Genomic DNA, 19,309 nt, shown 5'->3' on the forward strand with positions numbered 1-19,309 from the left:
TAGAGGCGTGACATGGGATGAGAGAACAATTAACAATGTTGATCCCCTTTGGCTATGTGCACAAATCGGGAAATCTGTAGAGATCTGTTATGTTATGTTACTTGGCATTTATATAGCGTCTTATGTATCATTGGTAAGACCTCAAAGCACTTGTAGGTTCAACGCCCTCGGGATCTGTAGTTTAAGTCAGTAGAGATACCGTATGGTGCGTGGGCGCACCGGATATGTGTGCAGCTGTGTGGTTGTTGCATGATAGCTGCTTTTTAGCAGTAGGTGTGGTGCTGAGGAAATCAGTTGGATGTGTTCAGTCTGGAGTGTGGACACCCAGACTGAGTTCTGGCTGCGTTAGGCCTGAGGAGATGCCTAAGCTAGCCGGTATGTGCTCAGCTAGCTGTGTTTTATTAGGATGATGAGGTTTTCGTGGGGTCATGTTAGTATGAGAACAGCTAGTCCAAATGTGTCATAGCATAGCTGTGTTCTAGTTGAATGATGGTGTATAGGAGAGAGTAAAGTGTAGTAGTTTGATATGGTGGTTATCGGTAAAGTGCCTGCAACCAAGCACAAGAGCTGGACAGGGGACGTACATATATATATATATATATATATATATATATATATATATATATATATATATATATATATATATATGCGACAGGATGGATAGGGTAAACCTGTGATACAGATAACATGGGGATACATGTACATAGCATATATATAGCATAAATAGGAGATGGATACCTGCACACATGTTCAAATTCTGGCAAGAGATTTCCAGCCTTTCAAGACTGGGCTAAAATGGTGCAATTTATGAGCACTGTTTTTGCAAAAAATTCTGCAAAACATATTTATAAGCCATTGTCTAATACATGAACAATTGCAATATGTCGGAGAGTTGGAGGTGCACGCCAGGCATGGCCCATTGGTCATGCAGCAGAATAACATGATTCCTGCAGGGTGGGAGGCAGCGATTCTGTGAGATGTTCACTTTGATACTGCCTCCTTCATAAAGGGAGCGGGGTGGCATGTCTCCATCCATTCTGAATAAGTCACCCCTTGTTACAGCCATACTCTTTGCTCCAAATATTAATTTAAAGACTCATATGTTGTCTCATGTGTGGACGCTACAAGTCATCACTATAAAACTAAATGTTATTTCAGCCCTGCCAATCACACTATTTTCTGCATATAACTGGAGCACATGGTTTCCCAAGTGTTCATTTTTCGAATCTTGCCAACTATTGACATAAAAACGCTTAAGGTTAATCAATAAAATAGGCTTTGGCTTACTTTTCCTTGGCTGACTTCTGTGACCTAGTATTTGAGCAATGTTTATGAATTGGGGATACGCTAAACTGGCAGTGGATTATATTTTTTGACAAAGCAGAGTGTGCTATATGCTGAATTTTGTTTCAAAGCCATATACCACATTTATTGAAAATCTAGTCGGATTGCAGACTCATCATCCAACAAAAGGCAAAAGATGTACCATTTTCATCCAAAGTGGGAAACCATTTTTTTTTGTTCCAGTGTAAAAATAAAAAGCATCTTTAATCTACGGTGCCCAAGTTAAAGTGGCAATAAAATAGTAACATTAATAGGAATTTGGCAAATTGTGAAAACAATTTTCCAAAAGGAATTTGTCTGTGATTCTAAAAAGTAGGTAAAATAAATGCTGCAATCCAAATGCTGTTACTCGTCCTTCAAAAAGTGCTTATTATTTTATGAAAAAGAAATGCTCTTTTACAGATTGTGCAGTTGTGAAGGGCACAGTGACTCCCACGGCTGAGTGTATTGTAAGAAAGTTTAAAAACTGTCCTGAATGTATGTCTGCCATGTCCAGTGTGCAATTACTATGGCTAAAAAGTTTATCTGCACTATCAGCTGATGTCATTGCCTGTCTCTGTGAGGCTGCCTTTTTCAGACAAACATCCGAAATCAAAACCTTGATCCCATCTGACAGGATCTGAGTGCTGGTGCTGTTGCTGTTTCAATCTTTACACCAGATTACTGAGCACTGGTGGATAGCACGCAGTGTAGGCCTTCACATTGAATGTCGTGATTAGTTTCCTACTTCTGATATGCTTTACAAGTTTTAGGAACAGCATATAATAAAATAAACATGTTTTTGGGTAATTTAAAGCGGGAATTGAGAAAATTGCAACTTTCCAACGTGTCATTTGGCTGCAGCATGTTTTAACTTCTACTCATTTTCGAATTGTATCCTTCTTGTTGATCCATTGCCTTGTGATTGCTAGTGTTTGTGCATTGTTGCCTTAGTGAGTAATCCTATTTACTTCAAAGTTTTAACCACATTTTCATTATTTATTTGCCATTTAAGAGTGTCATTTCATGCTATTGCACAGGATTTAAAATGTGTGTCTGGAAGGGCAGGATGTGAGGAAGGTTCCCGAAACTCCCCTGTCCTTTGTCTCTAGGAGTGCCTGAATGCAACCAGTCCTGATTGTTGTGTGATTGACAGCCTAGTCTGTGCATGAATGGGAGAAACCTGCTTAAAAGGCGAGGATTTTGGGACTAGAGTCGACCACAGGGAGAAAAACCCAACGAAGAAACCGTGAACGAAGCTTGAGGCATCCTCCTGGACCTTTGAATTACCTGGTGAAGCCCTGCTGTTGTGCTGAAACTCCTTTTTTAAATTTGAAAGAAAAGCTCCGGAAGACACGACTTCTCCCCTTGGGTTAGAGGGACCAACTAACCCTGAGACCCACTCCACTGGACCATCTTCCCCGACTGGCTGTACTTCTTCATTGCTGCAAGAACCGAATGCCAGGGGTTGAGTAATCCGTAGTCTAGTTAAACATCTGAAATCAAGCTAGAAGCTCCAGGAGGCTCCTAAGGACCCTCTGGAAGCAGGACAACCGGAGCTAGAGTCCCCTCACCAGAGTGCAGGACCCAAGGAGTGAAGGAAGCCCAACCAGTATCCACAACGGTGCCGTTTGATGAGCGCTGAAACCGGGAAGTGCTACTGAACCAAAAAGAGCCCGTAGCTGCTGACGACCTCCCTCCAGGCGTCCTCCCTGTTGCCCCCACGACTGAGGATCAGGAAGACTGTGTCTGCACTGCTGTAGCAAGACTGATTCCAGCTGGACTACTCTTCTTCAAACCAGAGGTACTGTTTAGACTTTGGGTACTTAACTCATTGTCTTTTAGCAGTGCTTTTTGCAGTTGGGAATTGCTGTGGCTTACGTTTTAGAGTTGATTCCAACTCTCCTTTCACAGGCTGAACAGCTTGTGACCCTAAGTGATTTTCTACAAACTCTAACTTTGTGCAAGACTGTTTCTGATCTAAGAAGTGGCTCAGCTCCATAAACTGTGTTCCAATTGACTTTGGCTATCCTGGCTCCATGAAGACTCTTCTGTTCCAATTGACTTTGATATTGTTTGTCCCTCATAGGTGGTAGCTTGTAGTGAACTGTTACTGCTGGGAAAGACTTGTCTAGACTTCATTTGAAGATTTAGTTGTCCTCACATTTACCGAGATCCTATTTATCCTTTTACCTTCCATAAAACTTTCCTTTCTGCAAACTAAGAATCTACAAAATATAACTAGTGTGATTATATAAATGCCATTACTGTCATTGTAATTGAAGTCATCCGTGAGTGTAGGAATTGTGTAATAAACATATCCAAAGATTATCCACTAACTTGTTCTGATTCTGAAAAGTAATTTTAAGTAAATTTGCATTGTTACATGAATTTCCTTTAAAAAGAACTTTTATTTAAAAATTGATGTTTATTAAATGAATAACTATTTACAAACCTTGAGTGTAAGTGTTACGTGGCTACTTGTATTTAGGTATTTCATTTGTACAGCTCACATTCACCCCTCTTGATATAGGCCGGGCTGCTCAGTCACACTACCAACTTGTGTAGTACGGACCTATACCAAAAAGTGAGTTACCTAATACCAGGCAGGTAAGTGTTGTGTAGTCGCACACAGTGTGACTGCATCAATTCTTGCCTAACACTATGTACAAACCTATATGCACACTTTACACTGAGACTCCCCTAACTACAGAATAGTACTCCAAAAGACACCCAATGAAAGAAAGGGAGAATAAGGAATCCAAAGATGAAAAACTAGCTGACGGACACATGGCCCATGTAATGCAGTCCCAAAGAGTCTGAGTCTCAATGCCCTAGAAGCGATGTTCATGATCAGTTGGTTGAACAGGTTTATCCTTTCCCTCCCTCCTTTCTTTCCCTCCCACTCCCCTTTTCCAGAAATGCTTGTGGGAGGGAGTGGCTCAATCAGAAAGATTCTAATCCCTCCCAAGTTGGCTAGAAGACAGGGGGTATTGAAATGTGTTTCAGCCAAAGTTTCTCCTAAATCCTCATACCAAGTTTCCCACCATGAACCATGGTTAAACACTCCACCCTGACAGTGCATCATTGCCACTCCCAGCATGGGTCCTGAACAGATAAAGCACAATCGGCTAGGAGTTCTACAGAAATATGACAAATGTAGCTACTTGTTAAAATGGATTTTCAGAATCCTCCATGAGGGTGTATTTGGTGAGGCCAACCTATTATGTTGAATTGGGAGTACGCACTTATGTCTAGCCAAACTCTAGCAAGGTAGTGTAGAAGCACAGTAAGGCTTGGGCTTGGAGAGTGTCCTAGGACAACATTGTGACATACACACAGCACTCCTATAATTCCAATTGGATAAAAGATGTACCAAAATAGACCATTATGTATTGTGCCTTTAGAATACACTCTTAAGCAATTAGTTTAAGTATCACACAAATATCATATACATGAATACCTTCACTATTAGGAGTTCTGCAAACAGAACACCAACACTTTACCTTTAGAAACCGTTATGCAATAGCTAGCATAGTCGAGAGCAACATTGTACTTAACTGTTTATAGTAAAGCAAGTGAGAAAATGGCGAAAACCATAATTGAGAACCAGATGAGACGGATAGGTTAATAAGGTAAAACACTCACAGGGAAACTTAAGACAAGGAACTTAGTTCTTGATAAGTCCAACCTGCTAAGAATTGGTGCCTACTGTCCAAAAGTCACAACTTCCACAATAAGTACTTTGCAGGAGGGTTTACTTTTGGATTCCTGAACAAAAGTTGCCAAAGCAAATGGTTGTGAGTAAATGTTCCAGAAGATGAATAATGACGTAGGTACAGTTCATATAAGTTACTCTGACATTCCCACCACTCGCGGGGAAGCCCAGGGAGACATCTTTGACCAGATAGCCACCAATATTGGTCAGGCCAAGGGTGAGGGAGAGGGTTAGGATTTACACGTTTACAATCCGTTGGAGGGGTAGGGGGCATGAATAGCTATGCAAAATCATCTCTCTTCCTCAGATTTCTTCAGCAACCACTTGAGGAGTTCCTGAATCCGCTGGTTCCACTTACTTCTAGGCTGTGTCCTGTCGAGGAAGGTCTGCAGGTGCAGAGGTCACCTTTAGTTTCAGGGTTGGGTCCGGCTTGTCCGTGGTTCCATGCTCCGGGGATACATTTCTGAAGACTGTACAGCTGAACATCCTTCGCACGGCAGTATGACGACCTCCCCAAAACTGGTGACTTAGGAGACTTGAGGAAATGACTGGTTGCAACTGGAGTCGCCACGGTCGGAGCAATCGATCCTTGTGGTACGCACAAAGGAGCAGGCCCTGCCAGCTTCTCTTCATTTAGGAAGGCTGAAATGGCACGCTAAATTGAGGATCCACAAAGGTGCAAGGATGCCCTTGGAATGATGATGGATGGAGCAAGGTAGCCCAGGAGAGAGCTGGTCAGTCCACTGTCACTTCCAGAAGCTCAACAGGTACATATCCTCAAGCAGGGGTCTGGGCCAAAGCACCGACTAGGGCCTTTTGGAGACCCGGAGAGAGGCGCAGGGCTGCACTGGACTGAAGGCAATGCTGGTGAAATGCAACACTTGTTCTCCGGTCTTCAGCATGCTGTACTTCTTCTTAAGGGTCTTGGCTCCAATGATGATCCAAAGATGATCTGTCGAATGGCTATAGGACTATTCACTTTATCACAGTTTTGGACTGAGTCGATACCAGGTCCACCAATGGTAATGATCTGCAGGTGGTGTCCAATCATGTACCGCCTCTGGCCAGCACATCTGTCCAGCAGCAGACACACTCCTCGGGTGTGAACTGGATTCGACAGATCCAGTCCCGACATCCAGCCACAAACACTGGCCACCACTTTGCCCAGGAAATGGCTTTCCAAATATGTCATTGCCGTACCCTAGAGGTCAGGAAGAAGGCCTAGGCACAGAATGGCCAAGCACCAGTGAATATCCATTGCCACCAGTCCATCCTGGACCCATAGTGCTTGTTACAAAAGAAAAAGTAATAGGCATACAAGATATCCTAACTACACTTTAAGGTAATCTATGTAGTGTTTCCCAGTACTGATGATCTTAAGGAGTCATCATTTATCCCATAAGTGACCAAAATGCAAGAGAATTAAATCTGAGTGCTTTACTTGCCTCCAAAGTGTCGGTCATGAAGCAGACGATCGCAAAACGACAGGGTGACATATAGAAGTCCATGGGAAAAACCTTAAAAGCTTAATGTTTCCGAACACCACTGCACAAGCTCCTTTCACCAAGGCAACGTTAATCGGGCAATGGAAGAGATTTTCAATTTGGTGTAGTCGCCAAGGCGAGTATTTGTTGTTGTTGGTGAATTCAGCCTTTCAAATTTTTCCTTCAGAGATGATGTTGCAGCCATCTCATGATGCTCCGTCATCAGAAATCCCTGCCCTCTGTCAAAATCATCCAGGAATTTCTCAAGGAATTGGTGTGGCAATACCCTCTGATCAAGAGACAAGAACCCAGAGGCGAAAGAAGGACTTCTCTGCAAAAGTAGTTCCCCAATGTGGACCTATTTCATAGCTTCAGATGCCTACTACCGATCCTTCCTAATCGAGGGCGTGATTGAAGGAAATCTAGTTCTCTTCTTCACTTACATGCTTGTCCCATCTGATGGTCAATTGCGTCTCTCCCAGAAGTCCTTGCTACTACTCAGGTTGGTGGAAATATGGACCTATGTAATGACAGTGATTGGCTGGAAGAGGTTTTGTAATAAATGTGGAATTTCTACTTCATTTTTATTGAGGGCTCCCAAGGTTGAAGCTGGGTAAAATGCTACCCATATGAATCTGTGAAGTATTTTCTTGTTGAGGACTACACTTGCAGTGAAATCTTTTTTTCTTATGTTGACATTTGTGCGTTTTTGTTTTGACCTAAAAAAAAAAAGCTTTAAAAAATAACTGTTCCTTTCTATCTATGCAGAGGATACCGTTTTTTACAAAGTTCAGAATCTGCAGTGGACTGCTGATTTCTCTGGTAACATCACCTTGTCTTGGACTCGTCCTAAGAAAATTCCCTTGGCATCATGTGTGTATCTTGTATATTACAGGTAAGTTGGAATCTGTTGCCCTGTTTCTTTGTGTGTATTCTTTGTCAGAGTACATATAAATATTAATTGACCTCATTTTGAGGCCCATTAATGGGCTACATACATTAAAGATTGTGGGGCTTACCCAGCACCAGGGAGATTAAGGGGCACTCTAGTGTTAGACCCTAGATTTGAGGTCCATATGCAAACGAGTGCGTCCCCAGCCAGACCTGAATACGTTTCTCTGTTAGGAAGGGAGTTGGTGGGGGAGGGGTCTGAGGGTGGGAGTAGGACACAATTAAACAGCAAAAAGTGGCAAGGTCCCACAAAGTGTGTGAAAGAGGACTGTCTTAGTCGCTGTGGCTCACTGGGTTTGTGGGTCAGTACTTGATAGACAACTTTAAACTTTCCACGCACTGCTCAAAGGCCCCATTTCTTCAGGCTCCTCTGCGCTACTGCTCGTCTCTGACGGTATCTCTTGGTTCGACCTTCTTGGCAGCAGAGATGGAAGTGTAGTATAAATCATTGGCACGCCGTACCATTTTGTTTTTTAAAATTTTGACAGAGCGTACCTTTAGTTCAAAGACTCAAAGTACAGAAAAGTTAGCAAGCACCCCTCTCTAGAAAGAACATGGCATGATAACCTGTTATGTGTTTTTTTTCCCAATTTGAGAGTCTACAGCCATCGCTTTTTGCTCACTGCACTTTCATAAATGCGGAATAACCATTTGCATAGCAGTCTTGGTCCCGCCCACAAGGGCAGTCCAGCATTGAAATGCCAAGCAAACCTCCTTTGAACAAGAGTACCAACTGCAACCCCAGACACGCGTTTCAGCCTTGTTGGGCCTCATCAGTGAGGTGGAGCTGTGCCTCTCTGAGCAAAGCTAGCTAGGGGTCCAAGTCCGGGTTCCCCCAGGTAACTTAGGGCGGCCAACCCCAAGTTCCTTGCCAAAATACAATTCTGCAGTAGGACACCAAGAGTAAAAAGTGGCGAGTTCCCACAAAATGTGTGAAAGAGGACTGTCTTTCTTAGTCACTGTGGCTCACTGGGTTCGTGGGTCAGTTCTTGATGGACCACTTTAAATGTTTCCACCCGCTGCTCGAAGGTCCCATTTCTTCAGGCTCCTCTGCGCTACTGCTCGTCTCTGACGGCATCTCTTGGTTCAACCTTCTTTGCGGCAGAGATGGAAGTGTAGTATAAATCATTGGTACGCCATACCATTCGTTTATTTTTATTTTTACATAGCGTACCTTTAGTTAAAAGGCTCAAGAAGGCCTATTTGTCTTTCTCCTGAGACAAATCTAGAATCGCCTCAGGCTGGTCATTCAAGCCCGTTCCCAAGTCATAGCTGGGCAGACACACACACACACACACACACACACACGCAGCGTCCGTGGCTCTGCAAGTTAAGGTGCTAAGGTTGCAAATCAATTTTTTTTTAGTGGCAGAGCCTTTCATTATTTTATTATTTTTTTTTAAATCAATGGCAGTGCCGTTCATATGCATGACGGAACGTTTCCAACTCAAAGAGCTCGCAAAGCACCAATTAAATCTGTGATGGTTAAAGTGAGCAACACAAAGCGGCCATTTAAAGATTTGTTTATATCCATGACGTCTACTATCTCGATATGCAAAAAATAGTTGATTTATGTCACTGTTGAAATGTTTTCAACATCATGAATAACAATGTGCTGAAAGTGTGTCAGCCTGAGAGGTCCTGTGTCCGCGGAAGCTGCTGAACCCCCGACAATCCCCCTGAAATGTAATTCCCAGAACTAGATATTAATTCAGCTCTGCAAACTACACCCCAAAGGGAAAGGGGGAAGTGGATAACAAAACAACACCAGGCTGACTGCGTCAAGGCTAACCAAAGCTGAACCTGCAGAGGATATAAGAAAAGCAGATACAAATCCTTTTATTACTTACTTAACCTTTAGAGTTGGAAAGACTTTAAATCCTTAACTAATAATACCTGGTCCTTCTCTTGAAATTTCTTAGAGAAGCTTGTAAAAAAGCTGAAAATCTCTTACTTGAGACTCTTGAAATTCACAGCAACTTCTTAATTTGGGCAAACCTGGAAAGTTTTGCTCTTTGCCTTTTTTTCCAAAATTCACTAATTGTCCAGTTAAATTGCCTTTAATTTTTTCTTTCTTTTTCTTTCAAACTTTTCTTTAGTTTTCAAACTTTTTACAATTCTATATAGTTTGTGAATTCTTGAAGAAACACGTGCTAAACACACACGCAGATAATCTCAATACTGAAGATTCACACGTTGAAAACTTCCTGCGTTGAAGAACACGCGCACTGTAAGAAAAGTCCACGCGCAGAAAACACACGCGCTTGTAAACACACGCGAAGCAGAATTCACGCGCAAACGGAATCATGCGCAGATAACACACGCGCTTGTAAACTCCTGCGCTGATGAATTCCCGCGCCTATTCACACGCGCCTTATAACCCACGCGCAAAAGAGTTGACACGCGGTCGAGTTCGCGCGTTAAGCACGCGCGCTGGTAATCACACGCGCAATTGAGTTCTCGCGCAGAAGCACATGTGGTTGAAAACACACGCGCAATAGAGTTCTCACGCAGCGAACAAATTCTCGCGCTAGGAAGCACACGCGCTGGAAAACACATGCGCAATAGAGTTCTCACGCGGCGAACAGATTTTCGCGCTGGAAAGCACATGCGCTAGAAAGCACACGCGCAGTTGAATTCTCTCGCCTGGAAGTACACGCGCTGGAAAAGACACGCGCAATAGAGTTCTCACTCTGAAACAACGCGCTTGAAAACACACGTGCAAATTTCCCTCGCACGCGCAAAGGTTCAACGGTTAGTTTCAGATTACGCATAGTACGTGTTTAACAAATAGCGTTCACCCGTTAACCTCGCACAAAACTTCAAGCGCACTCAAAAGGTTCAAAAATATAAATTCAAAGGTAACATTTTACGAGTTCTCACTTAAATGTCTTTAAGACAAACAGAGCAGCAGTTAAACAGTCACTTATCTCCAGAACGATTTCTTAAAGATATTCAGAGTTTCCTGTCTTCAAAACGCATTCCTGACAGCTGATAACTTCTACTGAAACCCCCAAGAAAGTAGCCGCTCAACTGCTAGCGCCTGAAGGATAAAATCCACCAGGCCCTAGTCTAAAGCAGGAGCAGCCACTACACACGTCCTCTCAGCTGGGGTTTAGATGATGAAAGGCAAAGAGTGACAGTTTAGAATGTTCATTGTTGTTCAGCAGTGTTTTCTAACCAATCAGAGCTGTCACTGTGAAACTCCATTTTGCCTTGGGTCAGAACCAGGATTCTGAATCAGGAAGTTAAGGCCAAACCAACTACAATAGAAAACTTCCCACCCACACAAGGCTAATCTAAAAAAGGATAATAAAAGAGAAATAATGGGAAAGAAACTTGAATAAGGGAAAATAGCCTGAATAGGGGAAGGAAACCTGACAAAGTGCTCATTCAGCTACAGTGGGAGTGAAATAATACACACAAACAGAAAAGTGCTTTTAAGCTCAGAGGTTGACTGTGGTCAGCACCTCCTGCAGTCTGTGAAATTGAGTGGCCTATACATAATGTGTTCACATGGTTTGGGTGTGAGTTGACTCTGGTGCCTGCTAGCTTTCATTTTTCCCCAGCTGATTAATAGTCTGGTCCTATTGATGTGGCTTTTTTGGTGGATGATGTTCTAGACTAGCATCACGAGGTGGTAGTTCATTCTCATGATAGCATCCCAGATAAAATTAAGGTTTCTGTACCTGGTCGTAGTAGATGTTAAATTGGTTGGAAGGCTTTAAAGCCGAAAATGAGAATTTCAGAGTCTTGCAGAGGTTTATTTTACTATTGTTGCACTTCCCGACTTGTCTGCCTTCAAGACACTAGACTGGCATTTTGGGCACTCAGATGTAGATTTGCCTGGTGTCCATATAGGCATGGCTGTGTCACTTAGTCTCTCAGTGGGCCCATCAATTGCTTCACCAAAATGTTAAACATCAGGGATGATGATGATGATGGTGGTGACCTCTGAGGGATGTCGCAGATTACTGCTCTGTGAAACTGGTTGATCTCTCCTCGCCTCTGCTTCCTTTCTGTCAGAAATTATGACAATCTTCCTATGGTTTCCTCAAATATACCGGCTACCTTGACTGTGGGGAATCATTGGCATGGGATGGAGTGTTATGTGAACACGACTGATAAGCCTGAGTTGGAGAGGTGGTCAATGCGTGCAGCGTGTAACAGGTCAGTCCATACCAGGGAAAGATGATCTGTGTGTTTCAGCTGGCAGGAAGTGGGTAGGAGCCAGTCTAGCACAAATCCAAATAACGTATGGCTGTTGCTGGGCAGTTTCCAGGGATATCGCTATCCTCCAATGGACAGCCACTTTCAAGTTTGAATGTGGAAGGGTCCCTTATTTGTGGGTTAGGCTGACGACCACCAGGCTGATTTCTGGGCATGAGGATGGGAGGTGGTCTCAAGACAGAAGTCGAGAATAGACTTGTAGTTGAAGCAGAATGGCCAGTGGAGAAGAGAAACATGTTATTTCATCGGGGGTTGCGGGGGGAGCTCAAGGATGTTCTCGCACAAGTAGTGAACCCCCCGAAAGACTGCTCAGAATTCATTGACCTTGTTGTTCAACTGGATCATAGGTTGCAGGACCGAAGAGCAGATCGAACCAGACCGGACCCTCGCCCTATGTATGTGCGTTCAAAGGACAATACTGCCCGAACAACGGAAGGTTCAGGAGAACCAATGCAAATTGGGGGGGGTCAGATCCCCCTTGACTAAAGTGGAAAGGGATAAAAGGAGGCAGCAGCAGTTAAGTCTGTACTGTGGAAGGTCAGGTAATTTCCTTAAAGAGTGCCCTCTGAAGCCACCGAGGAGGATGGTAGGGGCAACGGACAAGGAAGATACCATCAAGGAGCCAGAAAACTCCCCAGCCCGGCAAGTGTAGGGGTCCACTTGTTGAGCGAAGAAAGTGAACTACAGACCTCCCATTTTGTAGTCTTGATCAATCACCAACAACTATGTCGGATGCACGCAGTAAGAGCGTACATACAGTGGAGCCGTTGGGAATTGCATCGACCAGGATCTTGCAGCAAAGATGGGGCTTCCATTACGCCCTAAATCAACCACACACTGTTACTACTGTCGACAGCACGGAAATAGCTTCTGGTCCAGTATCCCAATGCACTGTAGCTTTAACCCTTCTGTGCCAGGATGGACACCAAGAATCTATCGTTTTCTACCTCATTAAGGCACCACAGTTCCGGTTGATTTTGGGGATGCCATGGTTGGTAGCTCACAATCCTCAAATCGATTGGCGAGCAAAAGAATTGGCCTTTCCCGAGACTTGCGCACACACATGTTATCGCCAAGAGAAACAACCAATAGACACCAGAACCTCCATGCTTGTGACTGTGGCAATCGGCACCCTACCAAGTGAATACCAGGAATTTCAAGATGTCTTTCAGAAAGAACAGCCTAATACCCTGCCACCGCATAGACCATACGATTGACAAATTGACCTGATACCCGGCGCACAAATCCCTTGTGGGTGAATTTACGCACTCACGAAACCAGAAAACCAGCACCTGAAGGCCTATGTTGACCAATACCTCGCCAACGGGTTCATCCGTCCCTCAGTCTCCAGCAGCCAGTCCTCTATTCTTCATACCGAAAAGGAGGGGGACTTGAGAACGTGCATCGACTATCGCGCACTGAACGAGATTACCGTAAAAAATCGCCACCCCCTCCCACTGATCCCTGAATTGCTTGATCAAGTCAAAGATGCCCAAATCTACACAAAAATAGACCTGAGGGGGGCATATCACCTTGTTTGCGTAAACGGGGACGAATGAAAAACCGCTTTTCACACCAAATTGTACGGATAGCAAGTAATGCCCTTCGGCCTTTGCAGCGCGCCTGCTGCATTTCAATACTTCATGAACGATGTCTTATGGGAATTGATTGATGTCTGTGCTCTAGTGTACTTCGACGATATCCTAGTATATTCCGCATCAAAGCCAGGACCACTTAAACACGTCCGATCCGTATTGGAGAAACTCCGTCAACACCAGCTCTACGCCAAGCTCAAAGTGCTCATTTCACGTCTCCGAGGTGGAATTCCTGGGCTTTATTCGCAGCCCAAATGGAATCCGAATGGATGTACACAAGGTAGATGCTATCCTGAACTGGCCATCACCAAATTCATTCAAGGGGGTTCAAAGTATGCTGGGTTTTGCAAACTTCTACCGCCGGTTCATCCCAGGATTTTCGCAAATCGTGCATCCCATCACGTCATTACTAAGGAAAATCAACAAAAAGTTCCAGTGGACAACAGAAGCAGAGGAGGCTTTCCAGGAACTCAAAGCAAGATTCACATCTGCCCCAATCTTATGCCACCCTTGCCCTCATCTCCCATATCTGGTGGAAACGGATGCCTCAAGCATGGCTATGGGAGCCGTCCTCTCACAAAAGGACCCCTAATGGGCCAGTTACACCCTGTTGCCTTCTGGTCGCGTACATTCACACCCCCATAACTCAATTGCGCTCTCACAAAGAACTACTGGCCATTAAGTCAGCCTTTAATGCATGGCGGCACTACCTCTTGGGCGCCAGACACACAATCACTGTAATAACTGACCACTGGAACCTCCAGTACCTAAAAACGGCAAAGGCCCAATCCTCACGACAACTACGTTGGGCTCTTTTTTTTTGCTGAATATGACTACGTAATTAGATTTCGACCAGGGGTGAAAAACGGGAAGGCCGATGCCCTTTCTCGTATGGGGGTGGAAGAGCAAAGGTATCAGACCCCTGACCCAATAGCAATCATCCCGAGTGACAAGCTCCTAGGAATCACAGCAACCATAACTGAGAAATAATTACATGAAGAAATCCAAAACCTGATGAGTCCGGAGCAATTACAAGCGTGGAGTGCACAAGGAGGACATTACATGATAAAAGATCAGTTGCCATTCTTCAGGATTCGTTTATTCTTACCAAACCAAGCACTACGAGAACAAGTCATGTCCGGTTATCATGATTCCTTGATCGAGGGCCACGCCGGAATCGCTAAAACCCTAGCCAAGGTAAAACAAAATGATTGGTGGCCCATGTGGCGTAAAGACATTATCCAATTCATCCTATCTTGTGGAGAGTGTGCTCAAAACAAGTCATCCAAGCAGAAACCGGCTGGGCTATTACAACCATTGGAAATCCCACAGGCACCCTGGCACACGTTGTCCCTCGATTTTATAACTGACTTACCACCCAGTCAAGGGTTTAACACTATTCTTGTGGCCGTGGACCTATTTTCAAAAATGACACATTTCCTTCCTCTTAAGGGGCTCCCAAATGCTTCCACTCTGGCAAATGTATTTCTTGAAGGCATTGTACGGCTCCATGGGTTTCCTTCAGTTTTGGTCTCAGACCGAGGTACTCAATTTGTATCTAACTTCTGGAGAAAATGCTGCTCTATGGCCCAGATAGGCATCCGACTATCCACCAGTCACCATCCCCAAACGGATTGTCAAAGTGAGAGGACAAATCAGATGCTCGAGCAGTATCTGCGTTGCATGTTACACCAAGCTGAAGGAAGCTGGTTCGACCTATTATGGATAGCTGAATATGCTTATAATAATTCCCTACACACCAGCGCTGGGCAGACACCCTTTTATACCATGTATGGCAGGCACCCACGTACTTCTGAGTTGGACGTTCCTACAACCCTGAAAATGCCAGCCGTCAAAACCTTGCACACGACCATTTCTCAAACCTTTAAAAGGGCAGCTGAACACCTACTTCAAGCTAAGAATCGCCAAAAGAAGTTTGCTGATGAATACCGAGCAAAGGCCCCCAACTACCAAGTGGGAGACAAAGTCTGGCTGGCGTCTAAACACGTGTCCATTAAAGGAACCCGAACTTTCTGTCCAAGATACCTGGGTCCATTCACCGTCACCTCCATGATGAAACCTGTGACGGTCAGACTAGCTTTGCCGTCAAACATGCAGATTCATCCTGTGTGCCACGTGTCTCTCCTTAAACCTGTTCAACCTGGGACCCGGGTAGCAACGCCACCGCAGCCAGTAGCAGTCACCGGGGAGCCAGAATTCTAAGTCAAGGACATCCTACATTCAAAGTACGTCCGATCCAAATTATACTACTTAGTAGACTGGAAGGGGTATGGTCCACAAGACAGGACATGGGAGCCTTGTGAGTACATCCATGCACCTTGCTTGCTTAGATGATTTCATCAAAACCATCCAACCAAACCAGGACCAGACAGAAGAGCCACCTTGAGAGGGGCCTTGAGGGAGGGGGGGGGGGCGGGGTGCTGTCATGATTCCTGCCCCTCATGTCCCCAGCCCTCCAAGATGTCAGGTTGGAGCCTGGCCACGATCACCTACATGGCCCTCAAGGGCCTCTCCATCCCTCCAAAGACCCATTTGGAGTCTGACTTGGCGCTTGTGGCACCAGACTCACTCACTCCCATTGGATAATATTAGGGATTGGACTTGTAGTGCATTGATGGGGACAAAATGGATGCCCCCACCTATTTTGGTTCCCAGAACTGCATGTGCGGTCTAGTCTTTTGGGTATGGTTCAGCCCAGAGACACCTGGGATACCCAGAGACTATTTAAGCCACACACAGGCTGAGAAACATGCTTTGCGTTTTCTGCACCTGCAGCGTGACACTCGCCGTGTTCGGATCGGTCTCCAGTAGGCCTGCATCTTTCTTCTGCGCTCAGCTCCTGCAAGAACAAGAACACTGTTAGGAACAGCCTTACCTTGCGGCACTTCTGCCCATCATTCATTGCCCCTTCTGTTCTGCGGGCATCTTCGGCGGTGTCATTACCATCCTGGCGCGCTGCTTCCTAAGGGGAAAAGAACAGAAAAAAGGCATTAGTAAGCATACTGCAAATCTTCACTTCTTTTTAAATACTGTACGAGCTTCAAACGCTTACCTGAATCCCAGCCACTCTGGGGGAACTCTGTCTCCGGACGTTCTCATCCATCTGCAAGAGAGAAAAGACACTCAGGTTAGCGTGAAAACATCTAGAGGCGCCGCATACCACGCTTACCCACCGCATTTGTTCTTCATAACCGGCATCCACGCTGAAAACATTGCGGCACCTAAAAGACACAGAAAAAGAACTCAGTTCGATACAAATACGAAAGGGGTGCATCGCGCTCTCACTCACCTTCAGCGCCACTCATCTCAGCAGCACGCCGCCATCCCCGGACGCCGGCCATCATCTAAGGAAGGAAAGGAACAAAGTTAGAGAACTGTTCAAAAGACTCATTATACTTACCCGTCGGACTCTTGCCAGTGAAGTAACTAGACAGCAACGAGCCCGCATCAATCAACGCGCCCCTGCGCTGAAAGCAGGACTGAGAGCACACTATCCAAGAAAACAAGGTGAGCTGTGGATCAAAGGGAAGGGTTGGACCCTGGTGAAGAAGGGGTTCAAGCACACAGAGACAATAGGGAGTTAAACTCTACCAATCCTGTGTTTCTGGCCCAGTCTCCAGTCGAATAGCCTCCAGGGAAGGGTTCGAGGTCGTAAGAGGTCAGAACAGGCTGAGTGACATCCCCGTGGATACCAGGTGAGCGTTACACTCGGTCACCCCCTCTTGGGTTCTGTGGGGGGAAGGGGGTCTCATTGCCATAATCCTGGTTCCCAGGAGCCACAGTATACCTTTTTAGTCTCCTGGCAGTGCTGCTTGGAAGTGCCAGTGAGCTGAACTGACTCAGCGTTGCTTGTTCGGCCTCTCAAAAGTGCTCTGCAGCAGGCGTATCTGGGCCACTTCCTGCATGCTTTAGACAGGACTTCGGCCTGTCACTTCTCGGTGTGGCCGTGTCTTTCTCGGCATCTTCTTCCTGGCATTCTCAGCCAAGTGTTTCTGGCACAGCAGGGTCTTGAACGTTCTGCAAGCTCTTCCGCTGGTCAGTCCACCACGTTTGGCGTACACTGTCTGACCACACCTCCCAGGACGTTTTTTTCAGGCTCCTCTATCTCCAAGGCTCACTTTGTCCCATTCTGATTGGCTCTTTATGCCCTACTCTTCTAGTGAGTGGGACCATTCACCGTCCTCCCATCCCATCCAAGGACGTGTTCACAAAGGTTCAGAAACCATGTTAGCTATTCATACAGGCAGTTTCAAAGTATAATAACGTTTAACTCCCATATAGTCAACAATGGTATTGGGATCTTGAAACAAGGGAGGATAACTTGTATTTCCTGTCCTTTGGAGGGGGAGGGGAGGGGTTCACCCCCAGTGAGATCCCACTTGCCATGAACCCTAGGGAGTGTTAAACCTAGCAGGCTCACCTCCCTAGTCCCAAAGGGGGTGGCTCCCCCTGGGGAGAGGGAATCAATTCCCTGGATTTGTCACATACCCCTAACCCCATTTTGTTTTTGTTGAGTGAAAAGTCCTACCTATCTTAGCACTACTCTGGGGCTGACCCACGTCAGTGGTGCCTGGGTCAGTACTTCTAAGTTAAGTCTCTCTGGACCATAGAGGAGGTGACTCTGCAAACTTTCTACAACTTGAATTAAGTCACTTGAGCATTATTGTGAATTATGATTTTGGATATAGACTTGCTTCTTTCTTTGGGAATCCCTGTTTTTAGTGGCTGCTACTAGTTCTACTTATCTGTGTCTCGGAAGAAGCTTTTCTGGACACCCACTGACAGACTTGATAAGTTTAATTATTACACTGTGTACAGGTTGCTTTAGAACTATAAGGCCTGCGCTTGGAATGTCAAACAACTTTTTCCTACTTTAGCAATTGCAGTATATGGGGTGATATCTGTCTAAAGTAGCAAGTCGCCCATCAAAGGTTTTGGAACTGTGTTGAATATGTATAGTATTATATTTATGTACCTTTAATTGTATAAAGTGGTCCTTGTGTGGTGTGTAATAAACTGAAATATTTGTGTACTTACCTATGTGGTTTCCTTTTAGTTGTCTTATTTGTAAGTGTTAACCAGGGGTGTTGCTAGGTCTGAAAAAGATCTGGGGCTTTGCTAATGTCTGGACTTTTGGGACTCGGGCCTAGCTAGCCTTTTGGTTGTAGCCCCTGAGATTCTATCCGGGGCTAGAACCAAAAGACCCGGGGCAATAGCCCCCTAAGGTCCCCCCCCAGCAATGCCTCTGGTGTTAACCGTATTCGTTCCACAGCAGTAGCCCGTCCCTCCTTATTTCAGTCTGACTGCTTAGCTTTAATACCTTCAAGAGGGAGTGGTTAAGTTACACTATGATTGTGACAGCCCTGTTCTACATAGTTGGCTTCTCCAAGTGCTACCCCATGTGGTGACTATGAAAAACCCTCCTAACATTGGATTGGCTAAGTGGTGGATGATCGGAGGTATCTTTCTGATCTGTGTGCAGATTAGCTTGATAGTCAACCCAGATCCTACTCACATGACGCTTCCACTTCTTTGAGATTGAACACAAAATCTCCCCCTAGCCTTATTATGAATGTTTAGTATTATCTTTTTGTTTTTTTCAGCTTTTAATAGCACCCAGCTGTTGACATTGACAAGCAATAACACTTTTTTGGAATGCATACCGTTCATTGATGCTGTCATGCCCATTATTTTTGCAGGCTCATTGGAGTAAACACTTGGAAACTATTGGAAACGCATAGCAGCAAAACAAGCTATATTGTAAAACTTTTTCGACCAGACACCACATATCAAGTCAAAGTACAAGTTCAGTGCCTAAGGAAAGTTTACAACAACAATGATCTTATTACGTTGAGAACCCCAGAAGGCTGTAAGTGAAATTTAGCCTCCAGAAAACATGTATGTATGGATGTATGTGTGTTGAATATATATAAATGCAATTCATAGGCTTAGTTTCAAATGTATGCTCATGAAGTAAAACATATTAC

The 19,309-nt window shown here is 44.9% G+C and overlaps 1 protein-coding gene across 2 annotated transcripts in view; it reads left to right on the forward strand.

The window, feature by feature from the left end:
* SORL1 (sortilin related receptor 1) overlaps positions 1 to 19,309 on the forward strand; it is a 1,341,481-nt gene that overhangs the window by 843,552 nt on the left and 478,620 nt on the right. For both annotated transcript variants that reach the window (XM_069614318.1, XM_069614319.1), the window contains exons 34-35: positions 7,294 to 7,420; positions 19,022 to 19,191. In XM_069614318.1, the coding sequence (XP_069470419.1) occupies positions 7,294 to 7,420; positions 19,022 to 19,191 (297 nt within the window). The remainder of the gene's footprint in view (positions 1 to 7,293; positions 7,421 to 19,021; positions 19,192 to 19,309) is intronic.

Source organism: Ambystoma mexicanum, chromosome 9 (genome assembly GCF_040938575.1).
Source record: "Ambystoma mexicanum isolate Mex_15411 chromosome 9, UKY_AmexF1_1, whole genome shotgun sequence".
Taxonomy (NCBI): Eukaryota; Metazoa; Chordata; class Amphibia; order Caudata; family Ambystomatidae; genus Ambystoma; species Ambystoma mexicanum.